The sequence below is a fragment of the Cyprinodon tularosa genome, unplaced genomic scaffold (genome assembly GCF_016077235.1).
Source record: "Cyprinodon tularosa strain WSP-4 unplaced genomic scaffold, ASM1607723v1 ctg256, whole genome shotgun sequence".
In the NCBI taxonomy this organism is placed as follows: domain Eukaryota; kingdom Metazoa; phylum Chordata; class Actinopteri; order Cyprinodontiformes; family Cyprinodontidae; genus Cyprinodon; species Cyprinodon tularosa.
Genome location: NW_024038950.1, coordinates 776,216 through 799,289, shown reverse-complemented (window position 1 = coordinate 799,289; position 23,074 = coordinate 776,216). Strand labels below are relative to the sequence as shown.

The window sequence follows — 23,074 nt, the reverse complement described above, 5'->3', positions numbered from 1 at the left end:
CTGTTTTTTTTTAAGGCTACTTTATAATTTTATACTTTAAGTAGTTTTTGGAGCTCATACTTTTTCACTTTTACTTGAGTAAAGAGGTCAAGTTGATACTTCAAGTTTTACCAGAGTGTTTTTAGACTGCAGCATCTATACTTCAAGTCACAAATGTGTGTACTTTGACACCACTGATGGGCTGAGGCGACGCCAAAATCTGTAAGGAGTGGTATATATATATTTTTTTTTCTTTTTACACCCACTTACTCTGATTATAAGGTACAAGAAGACGTTTGTGAAGAAGTGTTTTTTATTATTATCTTATTGTTTTTAATTTTTTGTTATTCTAATTACTTTTGTTCACTAATAATCTTACTTCCTTAATGCCACTGAAGTATATTTTTCTTATTAGGTTTCATGAACAGCACTTTCATTTGTCTTGCTACTTATTTGAGCTCTATAAATAACTGACAAAACTAGAAGATTGAATGTGTGAAAGTGACGCATGTTTCCCAAAGACTTTATTATTGTAATATATAGAAAGATACATGACAAACTTTTAAGTCCAGATTGCCCAAAGGTGAATAGTAGTTTAAATGTTTAGGAATGAAGAGAAGACAAAGACGTTGGAAAATCCTTGGAGAAAACCTGGTAAAGGCTGCAGAGCACCTGATGCAGGGTTGCATAGCTCTTTAGTCAGCAGTTAGTCTCTGGGTTTTCTGGGAGAGCTAAAGTGTTCAGCTACTTTAGACTTAAGCAATCTGAGTGGAAGTATCGCACAGAAAACATAAGTGGATCAAGAAGGATGCATGTATGGTGCTGCAATGCAATGCTGAGGAAATCAAAGACCCAACTCAGGGACATCAATCATTAAACTGAATGGGGAACTGCGAAATGCGAACAATCACATGCAAGTTGGAAATTTTTCAGACATTTGTAGCAGAAACTTCAGGAGTGAGGAGAAACAACAAAACGCTAGATACTTTTAATAGGATTCACGCTAGTGTTCTATTCTTGTTTGTCCCACTTTTCGGATATGTGAAGCACAACTCTTGTAAGAAAAAAAACTGTCAGGGATTCTTCTTTTACCTGTTGACTCTGCATGCCAAAAAAGAAGCCCCTCCACAAGGTTTAAAAGCGACAAATAAGTTCTTGAAGTGTGAAGAGTAAAAGAGGGAGGGTTATAAATAAGCAGCACACACTCACTGCAAAGCCGATCTACATTCATGGTGGGAGGTTCTACTGATTAAAACACTGCAGATGACTGAGCTGTGGGGAAATTACAAGACAAATGCTTTATTTGACCAAGCTGGATTTCCAGATAGTTCATGGAAAAATGGAAACTTGGTAGCTTATTGGGGTATTCTGTCAACTCAGCATTGATGCAAAGCAGAATGAAACCCCCTAATTCACCATGCGGGCAGATTGCACTTAAATATGGAACTTTAAAGAGATATTTCTCACATCTAAACAGTGGAAACCCCCTTTGAATTCTCTCTCAGACTATTAATTTAACAACTTTCTTAACAAGCCGCCACTACGAAACCACTTTATTGCACAGAAAGGGTAGACGGCTCATTAAAACGTGTCGCATGAAGAGAAAAGGAGGCCAAACATCATGTTTTGTTCAGAAACCAGCCTCACCTGGACCTGCCCTTTGCCCATGATCTTGTCCACGATCTCGTTGTCGTCCTTGTTAAGCATGCTTTTGTCGTAACACTTCTCGTAGCACAGGATCCGCAGGTACTGTGAGCCCTCCAGCTCGATCTCAAACTCCTACGAAGCAACGCAGAAGGAGAGGGGGGGGGATCAAAACGGCGGGCTGAACAGAAAGCAAAGCGCTGGGAGAAATGTGTCGGGGGACTGACTTCGTTCCACTGAGGCTCTGTGGTGTCTCTGAAGACCCGAGTCTTTGCCTTGCTCACGAAGTAACCAAAGGAATCCACTTCAAGGGTGCAATATAAATCTACAAGAAAACAGAAGGAACCTGGATTAACAAAGCTCCTATACATTTTTACTAACTTTAAATATGAAGGTTGCAACAACAGAGACAAGAAGGAAGGAGTGAACTGAATCAATGAGGAGGAATCATGAAGGGTGGATGTGACGGGGGACCCATACAACTTTTTCACTCAATTTAGGATTAGCAAAATGTTTCAATGAGATCTAAACAATATTAGGTTCATACCTCTTGGTTACATTCCTTACATTACTTTCCAACTATGGTAAAACAACTTGGATGAAGGAAATGTTAATGGTGTTACATTATTCTAGGGCAGGGGTGGGCAATTCTAGTTCCTGGGGGCCGGTATCCTGCAACTTTTAGATCCATCCTTGGTTCAACACACCTGAATCAAAGGGCTGAGTTACCTCCTCAGTATGCAGTCGGTTCCTGCAGAGTCCTCCCAATTATCTGATTACTTGATTCAGGTGTGTTGAACCAAAGGCACATCTAAAAGTTGCCCTGTTTTGCCCAATAATGAAAGGTTCAAAGCTCTGTTAAACAGGTTTAGAAGACATTATGAATAGTGAGGCTTTAAACTAGATAAATCAGGTTAAAAGGAGCTGTCAATAAGTGGGTCTGAATGCAGCCACTGGATCGGATTGCTTTAAGGACACAAATACATTTTCATTGAAGGCAAAATGCACAGAATCAGCAGCCTGAACTAGTTAGGTGGGAGAAGACAAATGAAATGTGGCATTGGGAAATGGATTGAAATGTGTTATTTAATGGTTTCTATCCACACAGTCGGCATCAGCAACTTTGCTCCACTTGTCCTCATTCCACTGCCCTCCTTCCACTGACAGCAGCTCCTGCTATGCCTTACACCGACCATTCAAGTCCATTTATGCGTTTCCCTCAGTGCTGCTCCTGCAGACTGAGCTACCGACTGTCTGGGAAGGTTCTTCAGCCTGGACCCTGTCCCCCTGGAGTTACCTCCGTCTGCCAGGAAGACTAATGGGAGCGTGTGACAACCTCTCACCAGGACGGTTACAATGATAGGTGTAGGGAGTGAGAGAGACCTGAACTGAAATCAAGGCCGTGCTGATGAGGAATATATATAAGTCTGACCTATCATTAATAGAGGAACATGGATTCTTATTCCATCTGGTTTGACTCCATCTTTGTTTATTTTCTCAGCATCCTGAAAAGTTTTGGGCATAATTACTCCCAGGGTTGGAGAGATTAGTGGAAGTGATATGAAGAAAGTTCAGCAGAGCAGAATATAATGTGACCATATGGGGAAATTCTTTAAAGATGAAGCACGTCCCTACAAACAGAGGAATAACTGCTAAGGAAGCAACACATGTGCAAAAATAGAACATGAAAAGTTATAGTGATCTTTGTAAAGAAAAAAAAATAAAGGAGAAGTATTTTTGTCCACATTTCTTAAATTTTTCACTTCCTTCCATATGTCCTTAAACTGTGAGATCTTTCTCATATTTAGTTAACAACAAACTCCCATGTGTTCAATGGTAAGTTTTGGTCACAGACTCCAATAAGAGTAACAGAAGAATAAGGTAAGAACAAGGTGAAGGGAAAATGATACTGGTCATCAAAGTTCCTTAAAAAATATAAAAGACCAATGGCGTCCAGTTTGACCATACTTATCTTTATTTACTTCTATCTTCCCTGACAGTGCACAAAAGAAACACATCTAAAACATCTATGCCAAACCCATTAAGATGTTGAGCCTGATCTGCAGGGCTTGTTTTTTAACCTTTTATAGGATTATGGTTGTTGGGTCAATTTAAATTATTATTAATAACCACCCTGAACCTGTTTTCTGTACCTTTGCCATGGACTGTGGGAAAGCAAAATGACTCGTTTCAGATTCTCCCACCTAAGCTTCTTCAGAGCTACTTCTACTTCTTGTACAGCCATTTCTGCTGCATTTTTAGGATGAATCCCATTTCACCGCAGCAGTGTGTCGCAATGAGCTTGTCGCAGATATTTTTGGAAGTGGGGGGAAGTTTGTGCGACAACGGAGGGACATGAGGGCGAAAAAGAGCGAGGATCCAGGTGGAAAAAGGATCCCAGCATTCTCTGCACCTCGCTCTTCTAGCTGGTCCAACTTCACGAGCCGTTTTCCGCAATGGCGGTCATACAAACAGAACCAGTAAGGTACCAAACAGAAAATACGCATAGTGTAGAGCGGCTGTAGATTTGACCAATTAGAGGCCTCCTTTCTGCTGCACTGTATGCGGTCACCTACAATTTGGAAGAGGTGCAGCAGACTGTCAGTGGAAGGGGCGTGGGGACATTCGTAATTACTGCGATACACACGCAGAAGACATGGTTTCTGAGTATAATCAGCCTTTAGCCCTTCCGCTTTGCACATTCATATGTAGGGGTAGAGGTACACTATATTGCCAAAAGTATTTGCTCACCTGCCTTGACTCACATATGAGCTTAAGTGACATCCCGTTCCTAATCCATAGGGTTCAATATGACGTCGGTCCACCCTTTGCAGCTAGAACAGCTTCAACTCTTCTGGGAAGGCTGTCCACAAGGTTTAGGAGTGTGTTTATGGGAATTTTTGACCATTCTTCCAGAAGCGCATTTGTGAGGTCGCACACTGATGTTGGACGAGAAGGCCTGGCTCTCAGTCTCCGCTCTAATTCATCCCAAAGGTGTTCTATCGGGTTGAGGTCAGGACTCTGTGCAGGCCAGTCAAGTTCATCCACACCAGACTCTGTCATCCATGTCTTTATGGACCTTGCTTTGTGCACTGGTGCACAGTCATGTTGGAAGAGGAAGGGGCCAGCTCCAAACTGTTCCCACAAAGTTGGGAGCATGGAATTGTCCAAAATGTCTTGGTATGCTGAAGCATTCAGAGTTCCTTTCACTGGAACTAAGGGGCCAAGCCCAGCTCCTGAAAAACAACCTCACACCATAATCCCCCCTCCACCAAACTTTACACTTGGCACAATGCAGTCAGACAAGTACCGTTCTCCTGGCAACCGCCAAACCCAGACCCGTCCATCAGATTGCCAGATGGAGAAGCGCGATTCGTCACTCCAGAGAACGCGTCTCCACTGCTCTAGAGTCCAGTGGCGGCGTGCTTTACACCACCGCATCCGACGCTTTGCATTGCACTTGGTGATGTATGGCTTGGATGCAGCTGCTCGACCATGGAAACCCATTCCATGAAGCTCTCTGCGCACTGTTCTTGAGCTAATCTGAAGGCCACATGAAGTTTGGAGGTCTGTAGTGATTGACTCTGCAGAAAGTTGGCGACCTCTTCGCACTATGCGCGTCAGCATCCGCTGACCCCGCTCCGTCAGTTTACGTGGCCTACCACTTCGTGGCTGAGTTGCTGTCATTCCCAAACACTTCCATTTTCTTATAATACAGCTGACAGTTGACTGTGGAATATTTAGGAGCGAGGAAATTTCACGACTGGATTTGTTGCACAGGTGGCATCCTATCACAGTTCCACGCTGGAATTCACTGAGCTCCTGAGAGCGACCCATTCTTTCACAAATGTTTGTAAAAACAGTCTGCATGCCTAGGTGCTTGAATTTATACACCTGTGGCCATGGAAGTGATTGGAACACCTGATTCCAATAATTTGGATGGGTGAGCAAATACTTTTGGCAATATAGTGTATCTCTATGCCTGTTAGGACTGAGGGGTTGAGGTAAATGGTAGGCCTATATAGGCCTTCAAAATGCACTTCCAACAGAGGGGTGCGACAGGATTTCCACGCTAATGTTAGTCAAATTTCAAGTTTTTGAACATGATCCAAAACACTTACAATCAACAACATTCATAATTTATGTAACTCTGCCAAACTGCAAACCTTGTTTGCATAACGTCGTACATCCTACTTTCTTTAAGTGCATGGAAAAACAAACAAATGTTATGTTGAAAAAGAAGGGATGTCCTCACATTGAAAGTAACACAGTCATTATCATTTTTACACTAATGTTCTCCATTTCATCCTACATACCATAAACTGATCCACCAGAGGCATTAAAGAGGTTGCGTTGTTCTTACATTCCTTCGTTTATTGTCACATAACAAAATGATGCAAAATGCCCATGAGAGAGGGAGATTGTCACAGCTAAAGACGGCACAATTTCCACAGATTTCTGTCAACACCTCATCGCATCTGCTCACGTATAAGCCAGCAGTGACTGCTGACGATGTATGGGATTTTTGAAGGGGTGTCCTAATTCTTAGGGGTTACCCTTCAGACCCTACCCTTTGTAGGCTCGTTTTAAGGGGCAAGGGGAAGGATTAGGAAGCAAAGGGTGAAATGGGATTCACTGCAGACATCTTCTTGATGTTCTCCCTGAAATATCACCTCCATTTGTGGATCTTCATGCTGCTTGTGATCTAATGTTCTCTGACAAACTTTTATAGGCCTTCGCCAAACAGCTGGATCTATACAGAGATTAAACCACACAGAGGTGGACTATTTTATTCCAACTGAGTGGTTGAAGAAGGAACCTTTGTTGTACAAGATTTTGTTTGGGGCTCATGTTGGTAATTTCTGGAAGTATTCATACATATTGAAGTCACTGTAGCTGCTGTTGATATCACAAGTATATTCATAGTGAAAATGAGGCTGAATTGCTCTCTGAAAATGACTTTCCTCTCTATCTGTCAAGGTTTATAGACCCAGAACTGCATAAGCACAACCACAGAAAGCATATTTAGAGGCTTGTCTCTCTGTATTGGATCCAGGGGGCTTTGAAAAGCAGGACAAAAATCCATGAGTTTTCATTTTCCTGGCAGGTCATCATCAGGCTAACCCGGTGGGGGGGATAAACCGGTCAGCACTGGGTCTCGACCCCTAAATACCGGGTAATGGATACCATCCTCCTCCATCTTAATTAGCCAAATAACACAGCCGTTATGTGTGTGTGTTTGCTCAGAGAGGGCTAATCTGTGCCCAAGGCTAAGCTGAATGTTGGTTCAACACGGCGGGTCCACAAGTGCTAATCATTAAAACTAAATCAGGGCTCCACTGTCGCAGCCACCAGAACAGATGTTTGTGGGTTCCCTGAAAGGCTTTAGGAGGAAATATTTGCTTTGATGAACATTAAAAGAAGAACCGGAAGAAGTGCAGCAACTCATTCAACCCAGAGAGGGACAATGAATAAAAGCTGGATAAACAACGAATGGGAAGCAGGCAGCCCAGGCTGAACCCATAGGACTGAAACAAGTATAAAAACATACTGTTATCCATGTTTCTATTTTGTTATAGCAGATATTATTCTATGCGTTTCTCACTGTTTGGCCTACTTGTTCTTATCTGGATCTGTTCTTATGAAGCACAGCAAAGGCTGCAGAACCTGATGCAGCTTCCTGTCACTTTAAGACCAAAATAAAAACGTCAGAATAAACGACTGATGTGTTTTCCACCTTTTTTCCACTAGGATCGACTTTTTTCATTTTCTTCATTTTTTTTAACGAGCAGTTTTTGTGACATGCTCAACTCCCAGTTTCTGTTGCTGTGACCCAGTTAGACAAACTTTTGCCCTGGGCTGAATTTAAAGCCCCTTTTCCCACTGAGCAGAGATTGTTTTGACACAAATAAAAAAAAAACAGTAATGTCTTCTGTTACATACTGATGAGCTTTATCTCTAAAAGAGGAAGGACAACCACTGGATAATGGTAAAAAATACTAATTTGAGATGCATTTAGATCCTGAAAGGGACTCTAATTAAGCTGTACAGCAATAGAAATTCTGAATGCACTATGTGAAAAAAGAGGAACTTATAAACCTTTTATTCTTTTATCAGTTTATTGACTTGATCTCCTTTTATGTGTGTTAATTTGCATCTCTGGTGTTTCCCAAAACCATCCGTCTCCATATCTGATCTGTTCTGTTAGCAAAATAACTTCCTTTAATAAGTTCAGCTTCTTTTAAACAGTATTAACTATCACTTGTTAAGTACTTTGTTATGTTTAACTGTTACATTGAATGAAGATAGTTAGACCTTAAAGAAATAATGAGATATGACTATCAGAATGACCTCAAACAGCACTGACACACAACCTATCCCTCGCCATAGCTGCCGTGCCCCACCTTGAATCTGCATGCTTCACTAGACACACCAAACAAAATCCTAACACGCGCATCCATGTTTCAACCCATCAGCTCCCTCCGCTCGATCGAGGATCAAACTGTCTTTCAGAGCAGACATAGAAAGCTTTTCAATCCATTAACTGGCACATTCTAGTGGACCAGCTCTCATATACAGAAGCAGGGCTGTCATGGTAACTGGAAAAAGAAATAAATAACAAAAAAAAATTCCTATCTCCCCTTCGCTGTCTCAGCTCTGATATCTGATCTGCTATTTGTGCAACAAAGGTAACAAAATGTACTGGAGCAGCAGCTGTCCTCCGCTGACATGTCTGAAACAGTCTCTGCGGTTTTCTACCCAGCGCCACTCTTTGCTGTTACAGAGTTGTCCGCGCTCAGAGCAAACACAAAGAAACTGTTGTTTAAAGTGGTCAATCTCACAGAAAGTGAACAAAGCATTTCAGCATGTTTGGCTCTACCCTGAAAGCAGCGTGGATGATATTTACTCTAACAATGCTTTCTGAGCCAGCAGTCATTAAAAAAGGGGGTAGGCTTTCTAATTGTTCTTCCTCCTTTCACCCTTTTGCAATATTTCCTCTATCATCTCGACATGCATCATACAAACACTGAACATGCATGACTGACAGACTGCAATGACTGATTGGATGTTATGTTTTGGTGGATTAAACAAAAGGTCATTTTGATCTGACGACTCACTTGTTGACTCGTTGAATCCTGTGGCAGAGTGGACGATCACATGCAGGAAGCCATACAGGCCGGGCGTCTCCTCATCTGGAAAACAAGCAGGAACGAGTGTTATCCATTGTTCTCACCTGCTACTGGATCAGTTAGAAGATAGAAAAATGTGTTTTTAATAGCAACACAGAATGGTTTACAGCAGGAAGGATCGGTTATTTAATGGGGGAAGAAGGCGGGCAATAGGTAGTAATTGTTTTTCAATATTCACTTCAAATTAAATGTAAAAATGACATCATATAATAAAGTTCACTATGCTTAAGGGTGAACTTTGTTTTCCACCTTAAGCATTCCACCTTGGGACCTTAAGCATCTATAAATAAGATCTAAAACAGTGTCAGGTTCATACTTTGTTTCATTCATCTTTCTAACTGTGATATAACAACAGAAACTCTGGAAATTTTAAGATTAAAAAAAGACAAATAGTGGGGCATGCATGCACACGGCTGACCCGCGTTCAAATTCAACCTGTGGTCTTTTGCCTCATGTCTCTCTCCCTCTTTCGTCCTACTGTCCAACAAACGAGCCATTAGTGCCGTAAAAACTCAAAAATAGAATAAAATTAGGGTTAATCTTTCTTTAAAAGGTCTTTAACGTTGGGTTTAAACATCCAACTCCCCCAAACAGTGAATGGTTAAAAGCTTCAATATAGAGATTTGGAAGAAATAATGAGTAAAGAGTATGAGACCCAGCTGGCTGAAATTATAATGGAGCTATCATGTTATGATTTTCCCCACGCCTCTTGTCACATTGTTTGCAGGACTTCCTGTTGCTTTGACTAGTTTGGAGAATCATCATCTACTGTGATAAAACTCGCAAACTGTGATTTTATGAAGCAGGACATAAATCATCCATAAATGATTTCATTTTACAAAGTTCTTGTGTCTACTGATATTTCCTTACTGATAGAGCAATATATACTGTATATGCTGGAGCTCAGTGAGCAGGAAGGTAAAAGTATCAAGTCATATTGTGTTTTGGATAAACTAAGTTTCCCCCAGACAGAAAATAAACTTTCTTACAGCCATTAAAGACCCCCGAAGAGGATTGTATATGCAAGCTAACACAGATGCATATATAAGCATTACAAAGCATACTATTTCCTCACTATTTGAAGATCAGAGTAACAGTGGACAGTTATACCAAACTACTTCTGCTCCTGCTGGTAGCGGACCACACATGGTCCACCAGAACAGATTAAAGCTGAGCATTGGAGGGGCAGTCAGAACCCTCCCAATAGACCATACATTCCTGCTTTGCTTAAAGACTGCGAAGCTCAGCTGCTTCCTGGTAAATAAACCAGGATGAGAGCTGATGGGACCGTCGAGGGCTCCGGTGGAGGTGAAACAGGCAGCACTGGGGGTTAATTCTGTGCCTGTGTGTGTTTTTTTTCTACAGGCAACTGAGAAGTTTCACAAGGAGATGGTTCATCGAGTTCAGCTCTGGGGTGGCCTGTGTGCTGCTTCTCCATGGAAACAAGAGATCTTTATGCATCTGATAATACCAAGTAATAAACGATGCAAAATCAGAGAGATTTCACAGAGTAACCACTTCTCTACCAGCCTGTAACCGCTCCTCCTTACATCACATGTCCTTCAGATAGAACATTTATGTTTGCTTTGTGATAAGGAAATGGTCATGAGACTGCACTCTAAAAACACAAGATTGTACATCTTTGATGAAAAGAAGAGCATCAGAAGTAGAGAAGCAGGAAGACTGCAAACTTTCAATACACTGCAAATACTGAAATCTCAATAAGTTATTTTTTTCTAGAGAGGAGTGTTTTTTTCCTGAATTGAGGAGGTAAATGAGATACTTTGCCATTGGAACAAGAAAATTTACATTTAAAATAAAAGATAACAGTTGCATTATTTTATTTCAAGTGCATAATATCTAGTTATGTCACTTTAAGATAAAAAATACAAATTCCAAGGGCAAATACTCTCAATTTAAGACCTTTTTCCTTATTTCTAGATGTGGAGGGGGGCAAATAAAACTGTTAGAGGCTGCAAAAGACTTGAGAGCAAGCGAAGGTTCACCTTTCTTCTTACTAAACATACAGCCAAAGCTACAGAGGATAGTTTGGATCAGAACACATCTCTGCTGCTAGAACAGCCCTAAATCCAGAGCGGGTTAAGGCTCCTAAATTCTGCTTGTAGAGGAATAAGAATACACCTGCAGCTGTACTGCTGCAAAAGGTGGTCCACCTTAAAAATAACAGGTTCAACATTTTACCTGTGAATAACCTGTAACCTTCTACATCTGCTTAATAATTCTTTATCTATGCTGGCCTGATGTGCCAAGTTTGTTAAATTTTTTGGCTGTTTTGTGACAAATGTATATAGTCCAAAGGGAATGAATATCTGTGTGTCGAGGAAAACAAGCAGGTTTGGAATTAAAGGGAGCAAACAGCAAAGCTTGGAGGGCTGTAGTTGTGGCCTCAGTGTGGGAATCTCAATATGAAAACACGACTGCAGGGACTTTTTAAAGCCCTTTGGTGTTTAAAGGAACAAACCTAATGCCACATTGAAGGCAAATGATAGCGCACTAAAGGCTCACGCCAAGGTTCTCTTATGCAAGAGTCAAACCATGTGCTTTGGGATGCGCTGAAACTGAGGGGTTTGTTTGCCTTCTGAGTGAATGTAAGAACCTCCTGGCATTTGAGAGGGGATCAGAGCGGGTCGGCCAGATGGCTTTAATGTCACCCCCCCCCGTCTCTCTGAGGAGCTGCAACGCTGCGATCTGAAGCAAAAACCAACACAGGAGGCTGGGGGCTCAGCGCAGACACACGGTGTGGCAGTGACCGCCATGAGCGAGATCAGAAACATATTGTATCCCTGATTCATCTCCTAAAGGGGCCCTGCTTTCTTTCTATGGCTCTGCTGTACGGATAGGAGGGGGGAAAAGAACGCATTTTTCTGTAAAATCAAACTTAAACAGCCGGGAAGAGAGGAAGGATGAAAGGGACACTGTGAGGGATATGGAAGATGTACCGTCTTTGTTACTGGTGACGGGAATGTTGTGGACAGTTCGGAGTTTGAAGCAGGAGCTGGTCAGAACCTGGAGCTCCACAGAACTCAACACACACGCCTGAAGATCTGAACACAGAAATAGAAAAATTTGGTTACATTTCTATAGAGTAAAATGTTGAGTTATTTCATTCTTTATGAATAATAAATGATTTCATTTAAAGGCTGACCTACCTTTCTTCTGGAGCTTCTGCATGCTTTCTCTCCACTCTGATCTCTCATAATCAGAGGAGAGAAGAAACAAATAGCTCTGAAATCACAGGAAAAAAATACTTTCATCAATATACACATTTTTTTCATTAGAATACTTTTAAAGAATCAATGGAATAATAAAACGATTTGAAAGCTTTATCTATTTGCAGAGATTCTGGCTCTAATTGGCTAGAACACTGAAAGGTTTACAGCTCTCTCTAGTGGCAGGACTTGGTCATGTGTACCTTCCCATGTTTGTTTTGGATTCGGAAGGGGATGGTGGGGGAATGCAGGAGTAGCCACGACTCCTGTTCGTTCATCTTCTTCCTCAGACGCTCCACACGGCTCTGACCCTTTGGAGCTTTCTGCACAGACACAGAAAAACAAGTAGTTTGCAGAGGGTGTATATTGGTACCTGAGACAGAAAGGCCTGCTAGGAGCAAGAGAGGGGCTTCCCCCACAGCTAAACTCTCATCACAACACTAAACTCTAGATCCAGCATGAATTTATGATCAGAGATTTCAAGAAGACATTGTTTTCTTTTCACTCTTGTTTTTTTTTTTTTTTTTATCCAACATCTAATTATTTGTAGTTATTGATATTTATTTAGTAAAATGACAAAGTAGTTATCAAACTGAGAAGAATTTGATGTACAAATCTCTCCACAGGCTATCATATGCTTAGTAGAAATTGCTGAAGATATTTTTGCAGTTTATATGTTGTCAACATCTATCTTTAAAAACGGATAGAAGCCTCCAGCTTCAGAAGATGCTAATCACAGCATTCTGTCACATTCAGAGCCTTCCATCATTTGCCTTTCTTTTGGTAAAGTTATTCAATCCCAACTATTCAAGTTAGGATTAGGATTTAGATATAATCTAAAAACTGAATAAAAAAAAATTAAAAAATCACTTTTATTTCTGTATTTGAAGCAGGACTAAATATCTTTCAGTTTTGGTTGATTTTGGCTCCTCCTAGTGGACAAAAGCTGTATTGTTTTGCCTAGAGGAAGACAGCATTTCCCATGAGGACCAGTGCATGGCGTGGTCAAATCCTGATCTCACAGTCACCTGCAGTTGAATTGAACCACAGTTCTGTTTCCAGTGGTTCTGAAAGATGGATATTGATAAAGCAATGAATCTAACTGTGGCTAAACAGTCTCATACGACAGTGTTGAAAATAAGAAACGTTTGGTTTGTGCTTTATTCCTGCACCCCCCAGCAATACAGGCCCCCATAAGGCCATGACAGAGGTGTCACTCAACTAGCTGTATTTCAATGTATTATCACAAAAGTTATGGAAATGTTTTATGATGGTTAAAAATTAACTTAGTATTGGTTTAAGCAACGCATTAAAAAAAGGAAAAGATCATTGCCACAATTCTTTATATAAGGCCATAAAACAGTTGCTGCTTCCCAGAAGAGGACACTTGCAGAAGCCTAACACACATCCCTTTTACCTTAAAGATGAGATATATTTTAAAAATGCTCATAAAGGAAGGCTGATATCCAATAGAAACAGCTTTTATCTTTTTTATCTATTATATATAGTGACTGCGACTAAAGCTTGTGCACGTATTTTATTATTTATTGAATTAATCAGATTATTATCTGATTAATCTGATTCTTATTTATCTGATTATTATTAACATAATTGTGTTGTTTTAATTCTTAACTATTGGAAAATGTAAACCTGTAGCTAAAAGAGTTGTGCAAAGCCAAAAGTGTGTTCTAAATTGTGTTTAAGTTCCTGCAGTTCTTGTATTTTTAGTCTGAACCTTATGGCTATGACATATGCTTCATGTGATAGGACTAACACTCCGATTTCAAACAGATCAGATGTTGTGCATCCGTGTATGAATGTGAGTCCCAGTGTAATGCTGCGTTCACACCAAACACGTTTTAAGTGCACAGGCAGCTAGTTTACATTTAAAGTGGGGGAGTGTTGGCCTGGTGGTTAGAGCAGTGCCCTTATGCTCAGAGAAGGTTGCAAGTACACGGTATGATCCCTATAGCCTCCACTCTGGGTTCCTGAGCAAGACGCTTCCTCAGACAGTGCTCCACGGGCACCACACAACAGCAGCCCACTGCTCCCCAAGGGGATGGGTTAAATGCAGAGGGAAATGTCTGCAGTGTGAGGTCAATAAAGTTTTATTATTAAGTCTAAGGTGGACACGCATCAACAGATGTAGAGAAATCCTGTAGTGAGTGTCGACCATCTGGTGTGACACATCTTGAAGCGTTTCAAGCATCAGACATCCGCATAAAAGCATAAAAAAAGAAACTAGGATAAATGTATTCAAAATTCAGGAGATTGTATTTTTTTATGTACAAAGAAAAGTGAGATTTCTCTAATTGACTTTGACAAAATAGTTTATAAATGTCCATTTTATATTGTGGTATTTGCAGTTTTTATCACCTAATCAGAATTTGTTTTAAATCTGAAAGTGCTTTTATTTCAATATAAATGGGGTCATATAAGGACATTTGGGACTGCAGAATTCCAGTAACGTTGGATCTACCAACACTGGTCTAATTTATTCAGTCTGATGTAGATTTTTGATAACTTCACTGATGCAAAAACAAGCGCTAATGTGTCACACAAACAAGCAGCAACAAGCCAAACAGTCTGAGCTTTGCTGTTTTCTTGCTTAGATTTTTTAGGAGATCTTCACTAACAGTCATTTGGAAAGCTCACATTCAGCATAGAGTTGGCTCATGAAGGTCTCAAGCTTTCTTTTTAAAAACACCGGAGGACATGAATAAAGTAAGCCATTATGCAATTAGCGGCATAATTGCAGCAATGTCTTTTCAGCAACGAAAGAAAATAAAAAACAATTACTCTCAGCCTTCACCAGGAAGTTATGAGTCAGAGTTTCTCAGACAACAATCAGACTAGTCTCTCCCTCCACGGGCCTCAGTGCCTGTAAATATCAACAGTGGTCACTCAGTGTGCCCCGGGTGGGCGAGTCAAACGCTGTGAAAGGGTAATAACAGGAACTTTCTGCTCCTGATGACTGTGATCCAAATCGGCCTGGATGGCACTGTGAACTACTGAATGTACTTGAAACTGTTAGGAGTCAAAACACTTGATACTTCTGCTCTTTTTAGCAACAGTTTTTTTTTTTAGCATTAACTGGACATGTTGACACAATGGCACATTTTAAAGTAGCACTGTGTTCTTTGAACATGCATGATAAGAGTGGAGGCATTTTGCTTTGATCTGCTGGGGCAAGTCGGAAGAAAAGCAAAAATAAAATCCCGTAGCAGCCGTCAAGCTTTTGGGTTGCAGAGATTTGGAGCAATTTAAAGTTCCTTTTGTAGAGTCAGGATTTTTTTTATCATTTCCTCTGTCACAAAGGTAAAAAGCTTTTCTTACGCCTACACTCAACTATTGTGCAAAATCTTAAAGGGACGATGATCAGAATTTCAGAGACAGTTTAAACCTCTAAACAGTTTCAGCTCAGTTTAAAACAGGATTAAATACTATTTTATTTTTAGAAAACATTTTGTGTCTTTAAGCCTGGTTCAAACACCGGCATTTTTAAATTATTAAAACATTTTAAAAACTGCTTAGACCCTACATATGCCTAGTGGAAAAAAGAAAATCACACATATGACAGGATTGGACCTGCAGCACCACAACAAGCACACCACAAACAAACAAGTTTTATTTAAAAATCTGCCGTTAGACAGGAAGTCTCACAAAACCAGAGGCAATAAAACTGCAGAATAAACATAGCCACTGAGGAAGGAGCATTGGGGATACTTTGTAGACTAATCTTAAGTGCAGAAAATAATAAATAAATAAATAAGAAAAGGTGTTTGTTAAAGGACCGAAGACAACACAAGCAGGGGTTCTACTTGTTCAAATGGGGGTTTTTAGCTATTTTCCCCTTGGGAATCACTAACTGATTGGCTAACGGTCACCTTTATCAGGTTGCTTCCGTATCTACAGTCGCATACACCAAACATGCTAGTATATCAGGCCAGGAGAATGCAACATGATGGATTCCTTGATTTTCAGAGTAGTGAGGGCGTCCTCCAAGCAGACTAGCTCTGTCCTAACACACCACACACAGCAGGGACATTGCAATCATCGGGGCGTTGTTTTGATTGTTGGAAAGGACAGATCAGGGCAAAAATTTAAAAGAAACAGGCTATTGTGTGCGCACGTTTAAGACTCGGTTTAAATACATCAGGCATGTTTCAATCAATATAAAAGGGTTTAGCTTTTAAGGTATTTCAAATCAGTTTCAGAAGATAACCTCTGAAATAATCATGAAAGATGGATGTAAAGAACCTGCTGGGAAAGAGACAAAGTAGGAAACTGGAAGTAACCATCTGCAATATCCATACAAAGTTTCTTACAGACATAGTTTTTAAGTTTGGAGGGATATATATGAGGTGTAAACTGTAATTACAGTGGCGGAATATTTATTTATACTTTTACTGCCAAAAACCAGAGCTAAGACATAATGATTTTAGGAATCTCTCAAAGCAGATTTCCTCCAGTAATAGAAGGAAAAACTTTATTGGTATCAGCAGAAATAATTTACATAAACCAGACTGTTTTCTACTGTATAGTAGAATGAATTCAAATACTGTCTGGAAGGTTCTGGGGAAAAAAATCTGGGGGGAAAAAACGTTAATAGGATGCAAGGGTGTAACTTTGTGATGAGAGACTCTAAGCGTGGTGGCTGATGGACCTAAAGTTACTTGACACAAACACTTTCAATAGGGTGTGTATTTTCCAAAATTGAGCTCAAACATATTTATTGAATGCTTTCCTATTGTTGAGAACACAAAAGAACCAAAATTAACTGATATTTATATTTAGGGGTATTTAGACATTAATGCATATAAAAAAAGGATGAATAACAGCCGGTTATGATGCCAACAGCAATACATCATGCCTCCCTAGTATGGACACAATTTCAGTTTCATTCATCCATCCATCAATCCATCCAGAAAAATTTGGATTGACTGATTGGATGGTTTCCCTTTCAGCTACATCAGTGATTATCCTCCTTCAAAATCCGAAAGATCTAATTTAGAAATTTGTCCCACATATTGAGCCAAAGTCTATGTATTAATATTATTGGTGGGGGCATGTCCACACCAGTCCTTAAGAAGGTTATGTCTGTGTCAGGGTACATCTAAGCAACCATGTGCTTGTCTATAAAACCAAGTTTGGCCAAAGTGGGTCAAAAAAAAAAAAAGTACCAAGCAGAAACACTATAAAGCAAAGAGTGTGTTATTGAACAAATCATAATACAAATGCTTCAGTTATAACTGTATATTAAATTATGCACATAGAAACAATGTTGAATTTCCCTTTGCTTCATATTTTACAGCCTGTGGTATTTCAGCCCAGCCCTGCTAGGATGAACAAAATCTCAGTTCAAACTAAAGATGCAGCCGTTTCAGTATGGAAGCACCTGCATCAATGGTCCAGGTATTTTTTAAATCACAACATTTAAGATTATTCAGTCCAATCTGAGAAATGAATTACGTAATCCAAACTTTTCTAAGATTCGTAGCCTAACAGCTTTAGACTTTAGAGAGACAGATTTTATTTGTCATTTTGTTTACAAAAGTGTAAAACAAAAAGAAATATCATTTGGAAAAAGCTTTTCATTCATTCAATCTCATCTTTTTAAAGCGTACCTTTTCTTTCTGTATCTCATTCTTTAAAACTGAGATCTTCATCTTCATCTCTTCAATCTCATGCTCGGGCAGGACTTGGATGCTGTGACAGGAGTCTGACTCGTCCAGGGTTTGGAAAGTTAGGTCTGCCAGAGGGATGTACCACTTGCACTCATACTGCTGGTGGCGACTGCGGATGCGCACAGAAAATAGACAGAAGAGGGAAGGGAGGAAAAGAAGATTAATTAGTTCAAATTATTAGTTCAATAGGTCAAGCAATTATTCCTAATTCACAGATCCTTGACATAAGACTATGTCGTTCTAGCGGATCCATCCAAGATCACTAATTCAATAAATAAGAGCACCTCCTTTAGCTGCCTTCCATTACTTTTCTTTAACGTTTGATTTAAATGCATGTCTGTGTGAAGTGGGTTAAATCAACCTGATCATAGAGGAATGGACTTACGGACTAGCTCCACTTGGTAAAGGCCAAAGAAGAGTTCATTAACTGGTAGTTTATGAAGGCAGAGCACTCTATTCTAATACATTAGCTGCCTGAGCAGCTAATGTATTAGAATAGAGTGCTCTACTAACATATTTCCATCTTATCAAGTATGGATAGCTCTATGGGTGTAGGAGCTATTTCTCTATTTTTGTTTAAGAACTTAGATTATTTAGTTAGTTTGTATTTATTTGGTTATTTGTTGCATTTTTGTTTGAAAGTAGTTGCTTAGAATACAATTATTTCTTAGTAAATAGTTTAATTAGTTAATTGATTTCGCCTGGGTGTCTGGTATATAAATACATGGACTCCGGGTAGCTCAGGTGAAAAGTGGGTGGGCTTATGGTTTTTTACCAGTCTTCCAGTATTCTAGCTGCAGTCTACCAGGCCTTTCAGAAGGCAAGTCATTCAGCCTTAATCAGGTGAAGTGAGCACAAAGGCAGAAACCAGGCCAGGAGATGTGGCAAGTAGTCTTTTTGAGTTTTTGAATCATGTTTATTTTTCCTGAAGAAACCTGGAATAAACTAACTGAACTGCATTTTTCACGTATTTTGAGAATTTTTTGTACTGCGTAAAACCAGAAACCCACTATTCCTCAAGTGACTATTTGATTTACATTTATTTTTTGCTTTTTCATTTTTAAGTTTTTTCATAGACAACTAGTCACTACATCAAGTAAAAAACCCGCCCTAGGACCTTTGTTTTCAACGATCTCAAATCTGCTGATGAGTGGATAGTGAAGCCATGGATTCAACTTCTTTGTTCTTGGATGGTGTCACCTGGAGGAAGTGCCGCGCCCACAAGCCATGAGGTGCCTCACTTACAAGCCACAAACACTCATGTCTCTCTTCAATGAGAACGGTATGTACAAAGATTGCTAATGCTGTAAAGGAAAACGGCCAGACGATTGGAGTTTGATGATAGCAATCAATGTTAAAGCACAAGTTTGTCAACATGAAGATGAGTTAAGGATTGAATTAAAGCATTTGCATTCCTAAACAAAGCAAGTGGATTTGAAATATAAATGGAACAAAGGCAACAACAAAGTTACACGCAGTTTAAAGTTTGTGCACAAAATGTCTGATGTAACAAAACCACAGATGGCCAAGAGTGACTCAGAGGTTTCATCCAAAAGAAGCATTAAATACACTGAGAAAGGCTTGATGTCATATATAAAAACATGCCAAGATAAAAGAAGTGCTAAATTGAAACAGGGAAGACGGATAAAAGATGATTTAAATGTTTTGATGGAATCAAAGGATAAGGCTGACTCAGTAAAGTCTCTTTTGGCTACATTTATGCAATGTTGTGAGGATGCAGAGGTGTCGCATAAACAATTAACAAGTATGCCACTCCCCTCTGATGAACTCAAGAGACAAAATGAACATTTTCTAAGTATAATGAGTACCTACCAGGAGTTTACTGAATGTGTAAAGGGTTGGTTATATGAACTGGGTACGCCATTTGTGATACCAAATGCAGATACTGATGATCAAGTCAAAAATAACACTGAATATGTAATTAACCCTGAAGACAGTGTTTCCAATGTGTGCTCTGTAAAGTCCAATCCATGTTCTCAAGTGTCCTGTGTCTCTTCCATTAAATCTGCACACATAAGAGCAGAGGCAGAAAGAGCAGCGCTGTTGGAGCGTGCTGCAACTCTCAAAAGGAAGCATCAGCTTGAAGCTATGGAGGAGAAGTTAAAACAAGAAAAGGAGCAATTTGAACTTGAGACAGAGCTAGCAGCTGCTAATGCAAAGCTGCGCATATTTGAAATAAATTCACAAGGTGGCTCGAAATGTTCTGATCATTGGAATTCGTACATTAAAAAAGGTATTTGTAAGTCAGGGCCAAAACTTAATGCAAGTGCCAACATAGTCGTCCCCGAGGACAAGGATTATGTTATGTCCTCTGCCATCTCTGAGCATCCAGTTGTTCGACTGAAACATAAGTTAGCAATACATGGCACTGATGAGCCACAAAGTGTCCATGCTCAACTAAATGTTCAAAGTCCAGACGCAACTGTACAGCCACAACTGGAACAATTGGATCATCAAACCAGTATAATTAACATCATGCAAAGGCAAAATGACATCACTGCCATGTTGGTTCAGCAAAGTCAGAGTTCGGTTTTGCCACCAAGAAGCATTCCAGTTTTCGATGGCAACCCTCTTGAATACAAATCATTCATAAGAGCATTTGAGAACGTTGTGGAAGCCAAAACATATAACTTAAGTGATTGTTTGCACTTTCTAGAACAATTCACTAGGGGACAACCTAGAGACCTTGTGCATAGTTGCCAGCATTTACCATCGGAATTGGGCTATCGTGAAGCTAAAAATCTTCTTTCTGAACATTTTGGAAATGAATACAAGATTGCACAGGCCTATATGGATAAAATTAACAATTGGCCAGCTATTAAAAGTGAGGATATTAAATCACTGGAAGCATTCGCTCTGTTTCTTAAGGGATGCTCAAATTTAACGAAACACCTCACTCATATGAAAGAACTGGACTTGCCTTCAAATATGAGGAGCATAATCTTTAAGCTTCCCTATAAAATGAGAGAGAGATGGAGAAATGTAGCCTGTGACCTGCAAGAAAAAAGGGATCAAAGAGCATTATTTACCGATCTTGTTGCTTTTATTGAAAAGCAGGTTAAAATTGCATCTGATCCGTTGTTTGGCAATATCATTGACCTTCAACAGTTCAGCTCTAAAAACCCCAATACCGGCTTTACAAAACCAAAGAAAAAGGGAAGCAGCTTTGCTACAAAAGTTCTTTCAGTGAATAATGAATCACCTGAAGATGAGATGAAGTCCTCTAAAAGCCACAACTGTTTGTATTGTTTCAAAAGTAATCACTCAGTTGACAAATGTTTTAAGTTTAAAGACAAGCCACACAAGGATAAAGTGAACTTTATTAAAGAAAAAGGCATGTGTTTTGGTTGTTTAAAGGTGGGACACATAAGCAAAGAATGCAGAGGTCGCTTGGTCTGTACTGTCTGTCACCAACAACATCCCAGTGTCCTGCACATTGACAAGGAAAGTACAAAAGCTTTCTCCAGATGTCCACAGATTCCTCTGAGAACCACGTCCACCATGACTCAAACCTGTAGTCATATTAAGGTCTGTGATGAAGATAATTCAATTCTCTTTATTGTTGCAGTTCAAGTTAGGAGTCCAACAACCAACTCAACCGTGCAGACATATGCATTTCTGGACCCGGGCAGCACAGCGACATTCTGCACAGAGAGTCTAGCCAGAAAGCTGCAACTGAAAGGCAAAAGAACAAGCATTCAGCTGCAAACGATGGGTCATAAAGACATTGTGAGTACAAACATCATTTCTGGACTTCAAGTAGCAGCGTTTGATAAAAATGATTTCATTGATCTTCCAGATGTCATGACACAAAAACTAATGCCTGTTTCAAAGCGAAATGTTCCACAACAGGAGGACATTAACCAGTGGCCATACCTGCAAAGTATCAAGCTCCACAACATAGATGCTGATGTAGATTTGCTCATTGGCACAAACGCACCTAAAGTAATGGAGCCGTGGGAGCTGATAAACAGCCAGGATGATGGCCCATATGCAGTTTGGACTCGAGTTGGTTGGGTCATTAATGGACCACTTAGGAGTGAAAGGAAAAAGACAGACTTTCATGCTTTCACTGCAAACAGGATTTCTGTTCAAAATCTGGAAACAATGTTGATTGAACAATATAATCATGATTTCAATGAAAAAACATCCCAAGAACAGATTGAAAATTCCAGAGAAGATAGCAAGTTTATGGATGACATGATATATAACGGATACGCTGAAGTTGTTCCTGATGACCACTTGGTGGGCAGTGAGGGAAAAGTGTGGTATATACCCCACCATGGTGTTTATCACCCCAGAAAAGGCAAACTAAGAGTTGTTTTTGATTGTGCTGCAACATTCAATGGGACCTCACAGTTTTCTGCTATATTACAGCAGTCTGCAGAAGATGGAAACACCAAGAAGAAAAGGGTGTCCCAAAAGATGCAACAGTTTAAAGCTAAGCTGAAGAAGCAGTGTTTGACATCTGAAGATCTGGCTAAAGCAGAGCGTTTCATTATTCAGTTTGAGCAACATCTCAAGTTTGGTCCAGAAATCATCTTGATCAAAGCCAAAAGGATCGTTTCTAAAGACAGCCAGCTGTACAGACTTGATCCAGTGTTGGACGATGGAGTCCTCAGGGTGGGTGGACGTCTTAAAAGAGCGGCTATGCCATTTGAAACGAAACATCCTGTCATCCTGTCCAAAGACCTGCATGTGGCAACCCTAATTCTGCTCTACATTCACCATCTGCTGGGTCATGCAGGAAGAAACCACATGCTGTCCAGGCTGCGTCAGAGATATTGGATAATCAATGGAAACTCTGCTGCCAGAAAAATCTTGTCTGATTGTGTGACCTGTAGAAAAAATAGAGGGAAGCTTTTGGAACAAAAAATGGCTGACTTACCCCAGGAAAGGGTTGCACCTGACAAAGCTCCGTTTACAGATGTGGGAGTTGATTATTTTGGCCCCATTGATGTTAAGAGAGGCAGAAGTCTGCTCAAACGTTATGGAGTAATATTTACATGCCCAACAAGTCTTGCTGTTCATTTGGAGGTGGCTCACACCCTTGATGCAGATTCTTGTATCAATGCTATCAGAAGATTCATCTGTAGACGTGGTCCTGTCTCTTCCATCAGGTCAGACAACGGCACGAATTTTGTGGGAGCCAACAGAGAACTAAGAAAAAATCTGACTGCCTTGAACCAGAGCAAGATCCAAAGAGTTCTGGTCCAAGATGGCATAAACTGGCACTTTAATACACCGGCAGCTTCACATCAAGGTGGTGTCTGGGAGCGTTTGATTCGTTCTATCAGAAGTGTACTCACCTCAGTTCTAAAAC

At 40.1% G+C, this 23,074-nt stretch overlaps 1 protein-coding gene across 6 annotated transcripts in view; it reads right to left on the bottom strand.

Annotated features, from left to right (window-relative positions):
* The window catches only part of abr (ABR activator of RhoGEF and GTPase), a 173,743-nt gene that overhangs the window by 37,572 nt on the left and 113,097 nt on the right, over positions 1–23,074 (bottom strand). For all 6 annotated transcript variants that reach the window (XM_038288436.1, XM_038288437.1, XM_038288439.1 and 3 more), the window contains 7 exons: positions 17,671–17,839; positions 12,247–12,366; positions 11,984–12,059; positions 11,774–11,878; positions 8,742–8,816; positions 1,851–1,948; positions 1,627–1,758 (listed from right to left, as the gene is read on the bottom strand). In XM_038288436.1, coding sequence (XP_038144364.1) covers positions 1,627–1,758; positions 1,851–1,948; positions 8,742–8,816; positions 11,774–11,878; positions 11,984–12,059; positions 12,247–12,366; positions 17,671–17,839 — 775 coding nt within the window. The remainder of the gene's footprint in view (positions 1–1,626; positions 1,759–1,850; positions 1,949–8,741; positions 8,817–11,773; positions 11,879–11,983; positions 12,060–12,246; positions 12,367–17,670; positions 17,840–23,074) is intronic.